At 36.9% G+C, this 18,427-nt stretch overlaps 1 protein-coding gene across 1 annotated transcript; it reads right to left on the bottom strand.

The window, feature by feature from the left end:
* Positions 1 to 387: 387 nt before the first annotated feature.
* BCL7A (B-cell CLL/lymphoma 7A) lies at positions 388 to 17,452 on the bottom strand. Its single transcript, XM_009321190.1, has 6 exons — positions 17,418 to 17,452; positions 13,723 to 13,804; positions 10,211 to 10,307; positions 8,092 to 8,259; positions 4,970 to 5,091; positions 388 to 3,977 (listed from the first exon to the last, which is right to left on the bottom strand). Exons 1-6 carry the CDS (start codon positions 17,450 to 17,452, stop codon positions 3,906 to 3,908), a joined length of 576 nt encoding a protein of 191 aa, XP_009319465.1. The 3' UTR covers positions 388 to 3,905.
* Between the last annotated feature and the right edge of the window lie 975 nt (positions 17,453 to 18,427).

The raw sequence follows: 18,427 nt of genomic DNA, 5'->3' as shown, positions 1-18,427 counted from the left end.
CGAGCATGTTTCCAAACTGAAGCATGTTTCCACACCATGCCCTCCTCCCTCCAATTTAAATTACCACAACACATTAGCCGAGTACCAGGCCAACAGTAAGCACCTTAAATTACCAAGCTATTTTGCAGGTTGCTGTAATTACATTGGCCATATCTACTTGTTTGTTACAACAACAACAAACTGCCCCCGCCCCGCTCAGTGTCCTGCTACAATTATCAAGGCACCTTTGGTCCACTCAAAGGTGAATCATTTTACATGTTACCAAATGAGACAACACTATAGAATGCACATTTAAAAATACCATTTATAAAAGCAGCAATTTATTGTAAATTTAAAAAAACAAACTAAGATTAAGTTTCTTGATAAAAAATATTCACACAGCATTCATGTTGTGATTTTTTTATTTTATTTTTGAAATGAAACCATTGTACATTGTACAAACCATAACTACCGATGGAATAAATAAGTGAAAAATTATACTGCTGTACAACACACACACACACAAATCATAAGATGGAAAACGATTAGGTATTGAAGAAAACAAAATTCTTTACACCTTCTAACAGGCCCTTAGATATAAAGAACATTCCAAAACATGACAATGTTTATGTATGAAGATAGCCACCCAAAACCAATATTTTATACTGCCTTGTTGATTATTTTTTGTTGTTTTGTAAGTGCCAGCACTTTTTGGAATGTTTAACAACTACTTTCCCAAGCATAAAAATTCCAAGGAATAGTTCTGCTATAAAATGTTTGGCTGAGTAAATCGCTTATTCGGAAGGCCTTCCCACATGTTCCACAAACTCAGCTAATTTCCTTGCTTGCTTCTAGTTTCTTTTTTTTTTCTTTTTTTTTTTTCTTTCTTTTTTTTGTATTTATTTGTAACTGAAGCTCCAACATTCAGCATTGTAGCAAGGAAGCACTTCTTGATATTTGCACTATTTCTAAAACATTAGCTGTATGAGAACTTTCAGTCATCTTGAAGAAAATTACATCTCTCCTTCTGCTCCACGTCTCAATGCTTTCAATAAACCCTTTTACAGTGAGTTCATAAAACAAGTTTCTGGTAGAGATAGGTCCAAGCCAAAGAAAGCTGGATTTAGATCTGGTTTCAAACCTCGGGTTGATTTGAATTCAATGTTCTGGTTTGGTCCCATCTGTACTTTCTGGCATTAAAATGTGTTTAATCACATCCGTTGGCCCATAAGTGTTATCAGGCACTTCAAAAAAAGACTAATAACAGTCTTATACACTATTTTGGATTTCTTCATACCAGATAATGTCAAAGTCTCTTCCCTTAGAGACTGACAATAACAGGTCTAAGGAACCCAAATCTATCTGCTTGTTCAGTTGTCTGTTGTCACTAGAATCTCTGGTTAAAAAAAAGTTCTGAATGTATTCTGTATAAGCTGTAAATAAAGCATTACTACTTTAGAAATAAAGCCTCTAGGAATATGGTTATGATGCCTTGTCTTGTAAGCCACAGAACAATGAACAGTTCTGAGCAGAAGCCACAGGAGAGAAAAGGAAGTTTATAATTAAACCTGTTGATGTCAATAATGCCAATAAATGCTTCTATCTAATGAAAAATTTGAGGTATTTTTAGTGCTATTTATATATTTTATTTCTTCCTAAAGTACAGGAATTAGTTTCTAAACGAAAAGTCTATTTACTCCCTTGGAAACGTCTACAAAATTAAAATTAAAAACTTGCTGCGATGCACCTGAAGATAGGGATTAGTAAACATGACTACTTGTCAAAGGTGGCATCAGATTTGTTTTGTTTTAGCATTAAAACCAACAAAAAGTTAGTAAATCAAAAATATTTTTAAGTTTGAATCTTTCTAGATTTGCCCGTTTAATATATCAATAGAACTTCTCACAAAATATCACTTAAATCTGAATGTAATATACATACAAATCAATCGTCATTGACCAGTTATCCACATTTTAGGCATACACACAATTCAAGAGAGAATTCTACCGTTTCATTGCATATATTGTGCAAATATAGTTTTTGGCTCCTCATTTCCTTATTTTCAGAATGTTAATGGACTTCATGATCAGACCAGAAATCCCAAAAACTTATTAGGGAGCACACTGTTTTCATGAATGATTTGCAATCAAATTTTATTCAGTTAAAATCCAAAAAGTTTTATTTCAACATAAAGGAAAAGTTCCGAACTGAGTGTCATACGTTATTTCGAGTTCAATCCTACAAACATCTTCTGGAAGGTCAGTATTGGCTCCCCACTCCTCCCTCCCCCCAATTCCCCATTGTTTTTCATAATAAAGTGGTAATTGCAAACGCAATGCAGTAGTCTAAGTGCAAGCCATTTTCACTATTGGAGAATTCAGAAATAAATAAGCTTAATGAAGAGCTAATTATGAAAATGTATCAACTGGAAGCAGTTTTTTTCATTTAAAAAAGTATTTACAGTTCTTAGCTTACAAACTATATGCAACCATTTTTATAGCTGTGAGATCATATTTTAAATTACAAGTTCCATCTCCCACACGAAGTGAAGACAGCCTAATGGCCCGGTATGTACATGCGTGTGTGTGTGTACTGAAGTCAGAAAGAAGCGGTTCCCACCGACACCAGGTATTTATAACTGGGAGCTCACCCTGGAAGCGCAAAGCCCGCTGTAAGATCAGGCCCTTGTGACCTGACGCAGGTGGTTCTGCACTTCTACACGCTGCGCATTTGAAGGGAGTTGCACATACTTAGTGCCTTTCAATCAAGTTTAGCATAAGCACACGTCAACATAATTGAAAAAGAAGGAACATTTCTAACAATGATGTAGGGACTATGGAAACAACAAGGCTTATTTACAAGACTTGCTGAAAGAAAAGAAGAAATCCCAAATACAGTATTAACGTGGAACGTAGAAGTAAACATCTTAAAAAGAAACAGTACAATGAAATCCAGTTCAGTGAAAACATGATATCAAAAAAGACCAATTGAAAATAAATTCACTGTGCATCAATCCCTTTGATCCTACTTATGTACATAGTGGAACTTTTCTGTAAAGCAAGTTGTACCCAGTACAGAGATCTGGACCTAATACGTAAGTATTTTAACTGCTGTGTTATAGTATATATTCAGATCTGGACTATAAATGGTAAACAGATCATGTTAACTTCTGATGAAGTTAAGTATTTAGAAGACCAAATTTACAGTTGCGAATGCCATGCATTCAATAAAAGATCTCCACTATAGCTGCTAAAATAAAATATCAAGCTCCTTTTTCTCCTTGGACTCCAAGAGTGAAAATGGCTTCCTGATCTCTATTTGTTAAAAGTTTAAGCACCAGGGATTTAAAAATTAAAAATTAAACAAAAACCCCAAACAAAAAAGGAAAAAAAAAAGGGGGGAAAAAATAAAAAGCCTTACTACATGGCATTATACAAACATAGGCCACTTCGCAAAGGAGACAGTTGCAAAACAACTTTTAAAAGTTAGCACTGTTTTCAGAACACAAGGCACAAAACAAAAGCAGACATCACGCCAGAACAATGAACTTCACATGAAAGCTAATACCTGACCTGTACCATCCTTAAATATCTTACAATGTTAAATAGAGAAATGAAAAAAAAAAAAATACAGCAGCAACATAATTGTAATTTTGACTTTAGAAACAGTGCGTAGACCCCTCCTGAGTTGTTTACTCCAACCATTTCAGAGACAGTAACTTAAAAGTTCTCAATGTTTGTTTCACAGGAAAAAGTTTTCAGTGTCTGAGAAGTTAAACCTTTGTTAGGCTTTCTTGGATTTTTGCTTGGTAACTTGAAAAGTTAGGAGTTCTGTCCTCATCCAAGAGAAGATGCTTAAGTAAGGTTGTTCTATAATTAAGCCCACTGATGTACCTTACATAAAAACTGACCAGAAAAATCTATAGTCTAAATCTCTTCAACATTTTGTTGGGAAGCCTCTACTTTCATCTTTTTAGAAGGTGGCACTCCTTCAGAGTCCTTAATGAGGGGGAAAAGAAAAACAACCATGTTATCATTGCACTGAATTTCAGGCGCCATAACCATCAAACAAAAAGCATGAACAAATTCCCTGGTGTGTCATTTGTAAAATACAAAGCATCCCTGGATACGAGAATGACATGACCAAGTGCATTTGCTTCCTGAAATCACTCCTCTGCTTACATCTTACCTCAACATCCTTACACTTGCTGTCGTCTACTGACAAAGGGCAAAATTCTAGTTCCGGGCTAAAAACCACAGTGAATATTCCAAGCAACAGCCCTGATGCATGGTTATACCCAGACTTCCCTCAGCTCCACACTCGAGCACAACCCACACCAAGGGCACACGCATATTCTCCTGCTGTAGCCAAAGCAATCTCTACAGAACAGAACACGCAAGGTTTGGAAAGTGCCAGGTGTGCGCTGAAACAAACCAACCACCCAAAAGGAAAACCAACAGACTGAGCGGTGCTCTGCCTGACGATCTCGGTGTGAGGGGAACAACTGCAAGGATAATTTCTTTCTCCCACCCACCCAGAATTTTTCCATATGCCAGTGAGTAAACATCCAAACATCTCGTCCACTGAATCTACAAAAATTAACTTTCCTAAGTACTATATGCATTTACTTTTATAGAAGGTATTTTACTTCTGAATAGTCCTCAAAGGGGCCTGTCCAGTAGGTTAGGTCCTAGCAATTTATTAACATGAAATTTTAATATTACCTTACAAAACTAACACAGACTGGTTTAGGAAACTGAAAAGTAAATCAGACCAATCTAGTCTTACTGCTCAAATTATGTGAAATGCAAGAAGCCAATCAAATAAACCACAAAACCAGGTACATGTACATTTAATACTCTACAGCTGCTTTACTGTCCTCACCTTTGGAAACGAGTCTAAATACACAACTGGCCTCCTTACATTTGCTTTTTGGTAAAAGTACTCTTTTCCAAATTCCAAGTAATTGGGCTTTTGTGCTTAAAGTTACCTGAGAGTTTTTAGATGCCTCTGTAATTATATCATTTTCTCCAGAGGACTGAATTTCTGCTTTCTCTGAACTATTCATGGAATTTTCCATTGAAGACTGTGAATTCTGTTCATCAGAGGTATCTGAAAATTTCAAGAAACAATTTTAAACAAACAAATGAAAGCATTCGGCAGGAGCTTTTAGGATGTCTTCTCATTAGCAACATCCCAAACACATAAATTTCACCCACGTGTAACCATTACTGATAACAGACCTAACAACTGATGAATATAAGCTCAAACTCCAGGACCACAACCACTGGCTGCTGCCAGCAGACCCACGCTGCCGGCAGTATACAATTGCTGGTATCAGTCCCTAGAGGGAGCTAAGCTCCCGCACACCCTGTACCACAGAACGATGTCAACGCTGTTAGCAAACAAGTTTCAACACAAACTTTGCAAAGGGACTGATCGCAAGGAAACTTGCTTCAAACCACAAGGCAGCTACAAAAAGGGCTGAACTGTGATAACTAATGGATCTAAAACTGTGTAGCTAAGGAGAGAGGATAAAGTTATTTGAATCGAAATTCAGCCATGTATTTAAAATCCACTTATTTGCTTGATAATACTTTTAAGATAAAATTTAGAAATTCAGACAGCTTAACCAGTAAGGTTGTAGAATTTGTAATTCTGGTGCATACTTGTGGAGAAGTCTTCCAGCTTTTTATAGCTCTTGTTATTGCTTCCAATTTTTGTGTTTGGGGTTTTTTTTTTGGTTGTTTGTTTTCATTTTTTATAAACCCTTCTCTCTCTCTAAGCAAGACTTACAGAGGACTCAGGGTTAAAGCACCCATTCACTCAAAGAGGGGATAGGGGCACTTAAACTGTCTTTACAGGTTAAAGATCCCTGGAAGTTTAACACTGTATGTCCAGAAGCAGAGAAAAAAAAAAACAAACCCAAAAACCAAAAAAACCCAACCAAAACCAAACCACTGAAAACAAAACCCCTTTGATTGTAAAAAGCCAGTTATATTTCTTTCAGTATCCACATCAAGAACAGCGTAAGGACTGAAACCCATTCTTTCCTTCACCTCATTTAAAAATCCTTTTTGACTTGAATGAATTCTCAGAAGTATGCATGGAGTCAACTGTTATGAAGTGATCTCTCCACAGGTCCCTGACCCAAGAAACATATTCATTTATTCTAGATGAAGAGAAATGCAAGATCAAAAATATTTTTTGACAACTTTGGTTAACGAAGATGACACAACCAGCAAGTAATGGATATTTTTGTGGTGTACTGTATAAAAAGCATCACAAGCATTTCTGAAAGTTTTTCTGACTGAATTCAACATGAAGTGATGCCTATGATGAGCAGTCTCAAAGATCATATTCAGCAAACTCGGACAGAATCGTCTTCCTTTCCATGTCTCACCAGAAAAGCATGTTCATACTGAGAAAGAAACAAGTTCCAAGGGCCAGAAGGAACTTCAATTTCAGTTTCTGTTGTGTACGTCTGAGCAACTTGAGCTAAGGAGCATTCTGAGGCACACATCTCCCCATGACAAAAACACACTTAAGAGCAACTTCTGCAACGGACAGCTCATAACGGCTGTGTTCTCTTCCAGTTGCTACTGACAGCTACCACTCATGCTGCTGCTGGCCTTTGGGCAAGGGGATCCGTATTTTAAACTGCCAAGCCCCAAGCTATTCCGATGCCTGCAATGACTTGTGTACACAGCAAAATGTTTTGAATTCACCTGTTTTCTTTGAGAAGTCCACACTGAGCATTTCTGACCACCCAAACTTTCCCCTAGCTTTAAGGAACCTCCCCGATTCCAGTGTAGTAACATGAGATAGACGCACAAGGTCATTAACCCTATCCAGTTGAAGAATGTCACAATTCCAGGGGTTTGATTGATCATAACACTTCAGTAGATAAAGAATTATTTAATAAATTTTTAAGCACAGCATATAACCAATAGAAAACAAACATTAATAACGGGTATTTTTTGCCATTACTTCTTCCTTTCATTTTACAGTAACTGGCTCTGGAACTAATCCAGGGAACTGGGTATGATTTTCCCTGAACCTAAATTTAGTCAGGGGAGTATGTATGCTATGTAACAACTTCACACAAGCAGGTTCAGACAATATCAGACCTAGGAGTAAATCCTTACCATTTACCGTGAGCAAATATGCTAGTTGACATTTTCTTTGAAGGATATGGCATTCCGATTTATTTCAATTTGGTGACGATTCAGTTGTCAAATTTTAACCCCAATTAACAATGACAACATTTAACATACTTAACCATTCCGGTATTACCAAGATAAAAGCTCTGAATTTGAATTGGTTAGTGGATCTACTGAGCTAAGAACTAAATCTGGAGGGCATAATTTAATTGCTTTGCTATTGGAAAAATTCTGCAGCCAAATCATTAGAATGGTGTTAAGGACATCTTTTATCTGTTATAATAGGATGAAGAAAGTTATCTTCCCAGGAATATAAATACAGAGCATGTTTCAGTTACCCAAAACACCATTTAAAGAGTAAGGTTCAGAACAATCTCTTAACCCACATGTATTTTTAATCTGTGCACAACTGCAGTACAATATTGTAACACTTTTAGAAAATTAGGACAGAATTCAGGGGTAACTTTTGAATAAATAACTAGCAGGGTTAAGAAAAAAAAGAAAGCTTACATTGAAGTTTAGACAACTAAAAAAATAATTTCAAAATATCTCACCTCCATTTTACTTTCACACTAGATAACAAAACATTCATGGATCTACAAAAGTAATACTTTCCAGGATTTGTGTGATTACATGGTAGCAGCCATTTAAAAAATGATTTTAAATTATTTCTTCTTTCAAGACTGTGATTATGACAACAATAAACCAAGTATTTTGTTTGTTTCCTCTCTGAAAAAGACCCTGAATGTCAATCTGACCTTTCCAGTTGTATGGAAGGATCACTGGTAGGCCAGAGAGATTATGGTCCATTTTCACATAAATGCTGAGAATTCAGAAATGGTTTCTTTCAAGTTGTTATTATTCAGTTCTTAAAATGGATAAGCAAATAAATGATACACTAAAGGATAACATTTTTTGTTTGGCTTTGAAGACGGTTTTTTCAGCTCACCTTCTGAACCAGGCTGCTCCTTTGCTTCTGTCTGAGTTTCGTCAGACTTTACTTCAGTGCCGTCTGCTTGTGTTGCCAAGTTCTGTTCTGGTGCTGGACTTGAATTACTACTGTTTTCTTGTTTTATTGGAGAAGCATCAGCTATTGAACTCTGGTTGCTATTGTCATCTGTTAACAAAAGAGTTAAAAACAACAGAGTCTAATTTGACAAGATAAAAAGCACACCTTACTTCTTCCATATTTTTCTTGTATTATTCCCTGATAACACATGATATAGTCTAGCTTGCTTGGGATCAAGTCCAAGCATTTAGACTAACACTACATCTAACTTTTTTCCACACCACCACAGTTTTTGCTCTTGCAGCCTATGCTGTAACACAGGAGCTTTCTAGCAGTTACTAAAAATCAGAAAACTTCAAAAAAGGTGCTCTAACTAATATTATACAATAAAACCAAGAGTGTTTTACTCAGATCTCTTCCAAAAGAACCCAGAGTTTTGTAATATGAGTAAAACAGATCAACTGAAGTGGCAATCTCATTTTCTAGTTCATGTAACACAGGGCTAGTTAAGTGTTCATGCTGCAGATTTACAAATACCTACCACTACAATGCTCAGATGAGCAGATAGTTTTTGAAGTGTGTCCTGAAGGTCAAAACACACACCCCCAAAACCACAACAAAACCCCATCAAGGTAAAATGTAACATCCAGTCCCAATATCAATAGTTTCTAACTGGTAATTGTCCAGAATATTCTCCAGCCTCCAAAAACTTGGATCACAGTAACTTTCTGCAGCACAGATCGTGTCTCTGTAGTTAACAGGAAATATTCTGCCTGTACCCTCTTCCTGTGAAAACCAATGACAGTGGCTTAAGTATCTCAGCTAATACTTTATGGATAGCAGTGGGGTGCAACTTCCTGTAATCTTTAAGCCAGTCTAACAACCATGGGTAACCAAGAGGGAAGCTCCCGCTCCCTAAAGAAAACTAAACCAGCAAAACATTATTAGTGAAATTACTAGCATGCAAGTCGATCCACCTTCTTCTGCATCTCTACAATCATTACATCCAAAGGACTTCAGAAACATATAGCTGGTGATGGGACCATCTCTTTTCAGAGCGGCTTGAAGTCAGATCAGATTAAGTTTATCATTAAATTGTACAGCACGGCTTAAAAACACAAGTGATACATGATAAAAAAGCAAGTAGTATATTCACCTCATAGATGGGAGAAAAAAGACTTAAGAAAATTAAATCATAAAGATGAAATATTAATCCAGATCTGTGAAAATCCTGCTCAATCCTTTAATTGCAAGACCATACTCACTGTGAACACTGCAAAAACCAACCAGGAGGCAATACAAATGCAAATAAAACTGAAATGAAAAATTTGCAACCCACTAAAAAAAGTGACCCCCTTTTATCAGCTCAAATAGTGCTGCATTCTCAGCCATAATTGTTATCCAAACACCCAGAAGGTAAAAAATGGAAACAGAGCTGAGCTGTGCAAGCTCCTCTGTAATAAATATCAGGTTAACACTCAACAGTTCACACTTAAAAAAAAAAAATTAAAATAAAAAAAAATTGACCTAATAGTGCCTGACCAGCAAGCAAAAAAAATGTTTTCTTAACCAGTTAATTTCATCCAGCTGAAGCAGAAGGAAGACACCACAGAACCACAGCTTGCTTTCTTGGCTCTTACAGAATTCTTTTGACCTGACTCACCTATAGAGTTAAAAAGTACAAAACCTGCACAAATTGTAATAGGTGCCACTGAGGCTTTGGGGGTCTTTTTGGTTCTTCAAGCAGCAAACTTGACAGAGTTACTGCTTCACCTGATGGTAGTATTTTGAATGGTAGATATTTCTATTTTTCTTTTCATATTTAGCTCCACTAACAACTTTTTTCCCCCAGACACAGCCCAAATAAAAAAGGCATTTAAACAACTGTTAGTACATCCACAGAAGAGAAGTCCAAAGTACCAAATGAGTATCTGATGCTGTTTTCACTTTGACTCAATCACTTTGTCCATACATCTGAGCAACAGAGAATTTGACGCTGTGAGGTTATACTTTCATAGCAGTGTAATAGGGTAATAGGGGCTGACCTTCTCCCACTCACCATGCATGTCCATCATCCCTGGAGAGGAGCTGTTCTCTGGAGTGGTCACTTCAGAGCCACATTTTTCATCTTTGCCTTTTTTCTTATTCTTGTTTTTCTGAAAAACAAAAGGTACCACAAACAAATAAGACTATCACCATGCAGAGAAATCCATGTTGCAATATAAAACCCTTCCCACTCATTAATTCTGTGAGCATGTCTCTCAATTTTAAGTGAGAAATAAAACCAATGTAATAATAACTGACATTATCAATAATGCATTAGTCCCAATAACTGCAGGGCTGTTTTTCTAATTGTATTCTTCATGACACAAAACACTCGGATATATAGGCTTTTATCCAGAAATTCTAGTAAAGGTTAGCACTTAAACATATTTTCCATCTTCAAACAACTGCACAATTTTTGTAAAAAGTACAAAAGTTCTCAATAATACCCCTCATTCTACAAACAGGGAATCTGAAGCACAATGATTAAATGGCTTGCCGAGTCCGAGAACTTGGGAGGTGCTGGCTGCTAACTTTGTACTCAGTTCAGAGAGCTACAAAAGCAAGGTCAAAAGAATCTCTGCCACACCAGGACAAGGGAAGAACATCGCTGATCAGAAGCAGGGCTAAGATTCATGAAACTACCTGATTTCTGAGCTTGTAACTCTGCTCACTGTATGGTTTATGCGTATCAATACACTGCTACAAAACTCAATACATTCTCCCTTTCATATCAGAAAGCTTGTAGAATACACCTAGACAATATGCATGCACGCACAACAGGAATGATAACAGATCTAGAATTTTAACACTGAAGAGACAGCTTTTTACCTCTTTCTCAATGACCAACACTGCAGAGACCTCCTCCTTCTCTACAACTAATGCTGTTTCTTCATTAAAACTAAAAGATGGATTAAGAAAAATCAGATTGGCCTAAAACAAAGTGCATAAGCAAGACAGTCCTACATGAACAATAGGTCACAACATGCTCCTGACCGAACAACAGTATGGACTGCAAGCATTAAAACAAAGAAAGAGACAGTGGCATCCATCACGTGGAAAATCTGTGTCTGCTAAGGGATGCAGCATTTTCAATTAAGAGGTGACGTAATCAGTCTCACGGAGAAAGAGCCAGCTGCATTGCTTTTGGAGGCTCCTGCGTGCCTGCTGAGAAGACAAGCCTGACTCTAGGAAGAACGCTTGGCAGTCCATCCATTCAGATAAGACAGTGTCCTCCAACGAGGGAAGGAACTAAAACCACAATCAAATATTGTCTAACACTGCAGAAGAAATTCAACAAGTGATATCTGGAAGGACTTTTCCCTCTATTTTAAATAGATTATTAGGCTTATTTTTAAATTCTGTTTTTACTTCAGAGAAGCCAGACTTTATTCCCTAATATGTGAAACAGAGGTGAAAGCACATGGACTTCTTTACCTTTGCAAAATGAAAGTTCAGAGGGGACATAATCTCTCTCAGGTTTGGTTTTTGGTTTTTTTTTAAAGGTAAAAAGGACACTTTTGCCACAAGAGAAATACTGAAAAATGACTGTGAGCAATCTAAGCTGAAAAGTTTTTTTTAAAAAGGTTTAACCATCAGAGTGGTGAGGTTCTGCAACAGCCTTCCAAAACTAGTAGGAGGAAAGAACCTAGCTAATTCTGGTTCAAAGAAATGTCAGTGTCTTAGGAACAACATGTGAGGAGGGGAAGTAATCTAATCTGTGTTCGCTAAAATCAAAGACAACTTGCATTTGAAACATGAAGCAGTAAAAAAGATCCCATTCTCCTATTCCAGTAAAAAGCAAGTATACTGTCTGCTCCATCACAGGTGGGTGAAATCGGATGTAAAAGGATGTCCACAACAAAATTAAATAGCCAAGATGACCCCTACCTGGTATTTATTTTTAAAATATATGCACTTGTTTTAAAATTGTGAGAACTTCCAGAGCAAAAAGACAGAAACCTTACAACATCAAGCCTGCAACAACGGCAGCTGCACAATGGCCTCTACTTGTAACAAACAGAATGTGACTATAGGACACTAAAGTAACTGGTCTTGAACAGTGTCCCAATTTCAGCAAATCTGGAGCCTAAACCTAAAGATGATGGCTCAGAAAATACAATTAAACTCTGCACATAGAGGCCATTATATAAACCCATTCTTCTTAACAGAGAATCTGACTTCAGGTACCAGTCACCTTGAAAATTCATGCAGAAACTTGCTAGCAATTCTGTTTCAAAGTTCTATGGTACCCATAATGCAGGCATACCTTAACTGCGGGAAAACAATTTTCAGAAGCTGTGAGCCTAAATATCCTAAATCTCTCTCTCTCACACATAGATTGCACAGCTTTTTCTCCCTATGTATTATAAATAATAAAATCAAGACCAAACATCTGACAACTACAAAGAACAAACAAGTTTCTGTAAAGAAACCAGGAAAGGTTTCCCAATTCACAAGGGGTTACTTCACAGAGATGCTGCTCAAGCATTGAAGAATACAAGAGGCTTACCACAAGTCTGACAGTCACAGAAATCTGTGGTACAACAAAAGGTACAGAAAGAAACAAACTCAGTTAAAACAATGCTAATCAAAAATAGGTCTTGAATTTGGACTTTGAATAAGACAAGATCATGACACTGAAAGCATCTGAAAAAGCATCATTTTACACATTTATTGACATAGTAGTTTTATTCCAGACAGGTCTTAACTCATATTTCAAATAAAGTAAAAGCACATGACAGCCCAAGGAAGGAGTACCAAACTTAGGATATATATTCTATTGTATCATTAATTTACTGTGGTACCATGGATTAGTTTTCTCTGTAACAATATTTCAATTTATAAAATGAGAGCAATGTTCATTTTGAAAAACAATGTGTAAGCCCTATCAACTTTGATTTTTACACTTATTTTTGTGCCACATGATTGTATTATGGCACAGGAACAGTGCACACTAAGATCGTAAACATGATGCATATGCAAAACATTTATCAAGAGAAAACACACATTACGATAGAAGCATGCCTGCTGTATTGCTTGGGCTGGACATCTTAATACAAGTGATCTCAGGATTCTCCTACCCTTACTTCAGTGTTTTGCACCTATTTTTGAGCAAAACAACAGTGATGCACAGATACAATACATTCTCCGCACAGTTCCAAACCAGCTATTTTCCTTTAAAGCATCAGGCAGAAAGAGGGGAAAAGTAATCGATGTCTTAGCTTTCCCTCCCTGCCTCCCAATTATTATGTTAGAGAAAGGTTTCAAAAATCAGTTTCAAGCCTAATGTTTAACAGTTATCTGAGAAGTGATCCAAGTTGACTCCGGGAAGACTGCCACCCACTGAACCATCATCACCACTTTCTGTAGAGATCGGCATTTCCCTAGAGCTCTTCTATTCAAACGCTTGCAAGACCCACACCAGTCTTAGCTTAAAGGCTCAAAGAATAGCAAGCATATTTCTTTCGACTTTCCCTAAACATGAGTGTCATCTTGAAGAAAGCAAGACATCTGCAGGATACTTACATCATCGACTTTAGGCTCTGTTACTGGTACCCATTTGTAAATCCTTAGGGATGTGTCGCCAACTGTCACCCACTTCTTCTCCCTATAAAATTACAATGCAGGAGAAGTTAAAGTTAAACTTCAGATTCAAAGAAAGTGATCTACTATTGTAAGTTGTCAAGGACTTAAATAGGCTATTAAGTAGGATGATCTCTATTACATCGTCTTTAGTACTGCATTGTGCAAATTGTTCTTTGCATTTCACAAACTTGTTAGAGCACTGCTAACCTCCAGATTTCTCAGGGCTGTGACTTGACTAGGTGAGTAACTGCAGTAGCAGTAATAAAGTCTGGATTACAGATACAGTTAAGAAGAACAGCTATTGAAAATGCAGATTTAATGCCTACAATTTTCACTTTAAGTTTCTAGAGAGCAGAAGAGGTTTTAGATAAACCAGTGTGTTTTGATTGTCATGAAGCTGTTTAATGGTATTAGAAATCTAAATGCATTTTGACCATCTGAGGTTTATTTTTGGGTAGAAATTTGCTGCCAGCAATTTAACATTCACTCAACACTCCTGTCAGACAGCTCTGAAATTCTAGCCTTAGAACCAACAGCCTTATTGGTAGCAATATGTGCCGTGATGCAGAATTCAGACTCTGGAGAGCCTAGCTCTCTTGGACAGCAAAGGCTGAGAAGGCTATCAGAGAGGGAGAAAGCATAACCTACGGCACTCTGTGCAGACCCCTGCCAGCCAGCCGTGAAGCCGTGACATTGACAAATTGCGAAGGAAATCTGGCTAGAGGGCATCACTACATTAGGGGGTCACACAGACACAGAGTGCGGAGATGGAAAGGATGCTGAACGCTTAGTTAAGGGATGAATTCCTTGAGCTCTTTACATCAGAATATTAAAGGAAGGTCCACAATGCCAGAGAAATTTCATCACAATTCTGTGATCGGTTTTCAGGTCACAGATTACCACTGCTGGTTCCTGGGTTTGCAATATAGCTCTGCAAATGGATCGATTAAAAGTTAACAACAAAGACCAATTCCATTAAATATTCAGGAACATCTGAAATTAATTTGGCATGAGATCTCAAGCATTTTTCTTTTTTAAAAACACATTTAAATAATAGATTTGGGATCCAGTTATAGATTTAAAAAAAAAAAATGTTCTTTGCAGGATGGGAGAAGCTGGATGTGACTCCAAATATATATGTGATAGCTCCATTTTTAGAAAGGGCTTCCAGAATCAAAAGCAGCCACATTGTACAAATGCCACAAACATCCTCCTGACTATTTGTTTTAGCTACTAAAGCCAATCTTATTTGTTTTCCCTTTAGAGGAGACACTTTCCTGTTTAAAAAAAAAAAAAGAGCTATATATGGCAATTTGTTAAGTTTTGGCTCTGTCCACAAGGATATTTTAATTAAAGTACAAAACTATTTCAGATTCATTTCTTTCCCACTGCTCTTCTTGGAGCACAGTTTTTCCTCAATGTGTTTAGATACATCCATTTGGGTACGCTAGATGGCTAAAGTATGTCAAAACCCAATTTTACGCTAATTTGGAGCTCTACCACTAGATGTGATAAAAATGACAGTGGAGATGAGGGCATGTCAATAATGAGAGCATACTTAATTATGAAGAGATGATCATGAAATATATATATATTTTTTAAGGATACAAGACAAACCAAACTTATTTCTACTTAGGAAAACCTTTGAAATTATAGAAATAAAACCAGCTGGGGTTTTGTTTTTGGGTGTGGGGAGAGGTGAATAAATACTTTAAAAAAATAAAGATTTTAGTTTTTTCCTACAGCAAAATATTACTTAGAGATGCTGCACTGGAAAACCAAAAGTTCAAGATACCTGTTAGCATCTCAAAGCAGCCTCACACAGCATCTTCACTGGACAGACTGTAGAACACAGGAGGAAACCTATATTAGTAACTTTTTCCTTCTAGTATTAAAGTTAGCCCTGACATTTTAATTCTTTTGAGTTTCGTAAGTACCACTTTAAGTTTTGATAACCCTCAGCTACAGGGATTTTTTTACTGAATTCAATACACAGTAATTCAGACAACAATGGGAATAAGGATATTTTGTGATGGAAGTACACCAACATCCCAGTCCTGCAAACACTTATGGCTAAAGAGAAAACCCAACATCACACTGCTATTACTCAAATATTTTACCTGTGTAAGCATTTGCAGTATTGAAGGTTTAAGACTGTAAAAGTATTAATAAGAAAAATGAAGACAACCTCCCCTAAAACTTAATAAAATCATTGGCAGCACAAACACAAATTTGTTAACAAAGAAATGTAATGACTTTCAGACATTTAAGATCAACAGGGTAAAATAACTTCAGGATTTCAGATGTTTACTGCAAATAAAGCTTTGAATATTATCTGTAATACTTACTGCCTTTCCATTTCAAACCAAAAACCAAACCAACCAAACAAAACAAACCCCAAACCCCCAAAATCACTTCTACCCTGAACACTCACTTTTTCTCTTTTGTACAAAGACACCATCCCAACCTGCTGATCAGGGACTTTCCTTTTTATTTAGTTAGAATTGACAATTTATGGATGCTGCCCATAATGGTAAGTTGCTAAATGCTGCACAAACTACAAAATATTCTCGCTGACCAAATGCCGGAGTAGGAACGAGGAATTAATGAACTCTTGAGCCTATTCTGTTGTGAAACCTTAAGTAGTTTCTCCACCTGTTTTCCTGTCTGTAAAATGGATCTGCTGTTGAACCCACTCATCCTGAGACCCTGACCAGAATTCCACCCCCGTAACTCTATTCCACCTTTGTTTAGCAATCACTAGGCAATATTTTCTATTGCACTGTCCCGTTATACTATACAGGTTGATCTCTATATGGACTGATGGATTGGAAAAGGTGGTTGATGGAACACCATCAACCTGAGAGTTAATCCGGTTAAAAATGTGGCAATTATCAACTTTACTTGCCCATGTCTAACTGACAAACTCCATCGTTTTTAAAAAAAAAAAAATTTCTGGTTTCAAACCTCTCCTGTTCCTCCATGAATGACTCAGGAGTAACAACACTGGAAAATGGCAAAACTTAAAATATATACAATAATATTTTTTTTCTTTCAATCTTCCACACTGAAAAGTATCTTAAATATTTTAGTTACAGTAAATTCAGAAACTGATCAATGCAACAGAAACAAACCCTTACATTTGTCTGAAATTGTGTTAAAGCATTTTTAAATTCTGAACCGTATCTGCACAGCATTTAAAGGACAGCCAAGGATACGTAGGGTAAGCATTAGTATCAACACTTCTTTAGTGCTTATGCCTGAGGCATAATAATATCCTAGAACTTACATAATTATATACTCAATTCCCCATGCTAAATAGCCCAACACTCTTAAATATATTTATATTTTGTATATTAACACTAAAGCTCCAAAGATGAATATCAAATTCCATGTATAAAAGTAATATACCAGCGAGCAAACACAACAGTGTATATTACACTTATACATAAAGTGTCAAGGCAGCTTCTGCAGCAGCAATGAGTGCTAGAAACATTTGATGGCACAGAAACAGAAAGCCTTTACTGCCAATATATTATCATTCAAGAAAAGGCTTTCACACTTGTTTGGCTTTTTACCGTGACTATCATTTATCATAGTGATCTGTATTTACACAAGGATTTGCTCCCACATACCCCATCTTCTGTTGATGATCACGAAGTGACGTCATAATGCTGAATTTATCACATCACACTCACTTGCATTGCAACAGAGTTTGGTGAAAATCACAGAATTATGACCTCCCTGTGGGATCAAGCAAAGGAGAAAGGGGAATGGGAAAGAAAATGCCATTATTATACACAAAAAGTGCTGTAAGATGCACAAAAAAAGATTTTTTTGAAACATAGGCTTGCTTTTCAGAGCACGCCTATTGCTATGTAGGTGTTTGTCTAGTGACTAACGTGAAGTAGCCCCAAATATACATGGTGTTTCTTATCCACACTGCAAATACAATAAAATACCATGTAGCATGAATGGACAAAGACTAATGGTTAAGGACACCTTCTCTCTGAGTTTATCTAAATATGGTGCATTATGAGAGTCCCCTTTAACTTACACAGGCCAGCAGGTTCTTAAGCAAGTTCTGCTATGTTCCACGTTGCAACAATCACCTTTTCTTACAGTAAGGAGAAACATGGCTTATGCATGACAAAACTCTACCTTTAACATACATCCAACTTCCACTGAAGTCAGAGAGCATATCCTGGCTCAAAAAGAAATAATCACGAGCCAGAAAAAAAGGTATCATAATTCAAGCATGGTAACAGCGTGTTTGGACCACTACAGTACTTCAGTACAGTTCCTGCACATACACTGAGTATTTTTACTTCAACTGCCGCTACATGAACTACAATCTTAGCAGGAAACCAAACACAGGCAATGTAGCTGGGGACTAAACTAGGGTGGCAATCTGGTAGTAGCAAACAGCCTTTTCCAAAGACATCACATTAAGAAGTTCTATGTCATAACTACTTTTCAGAGCGAAAGCCTGTTTTAAGAAGGAAGCACGAGCAGCAAAACCTGCAGAAGCTCTATCTCAGAGCATTACGTACCACACAAAAATATTTTAGCAAGTCTGAATGGAGACAGTGAACAGAAAAACCACAGCAGCATTGTCTAGAAATTCTAAGTCTAACTAACCACA

The sequence above is a fragment of the Pygoscelis adeliae genome, unplaced genomic scaffold, assembly GCF_000699105.1.
Source record: "Pygoscelis adeliae isolate BGI_AS28 unplaced genomic scaffold, ASM69910v1 Scaffold93, whole genome shotgun sequence".
Lineage (NCBI taxonomy): Eukaryota > Metazoa > Chordata > Aves > Sphenisciformes > Spheniscidae > Pygoscelis > Pygoscelis adeliae.
Note: the sequence above shows the minus strand (reverse complement) of the source record. Positions and strands in the feature narration are given on the sequence as shown.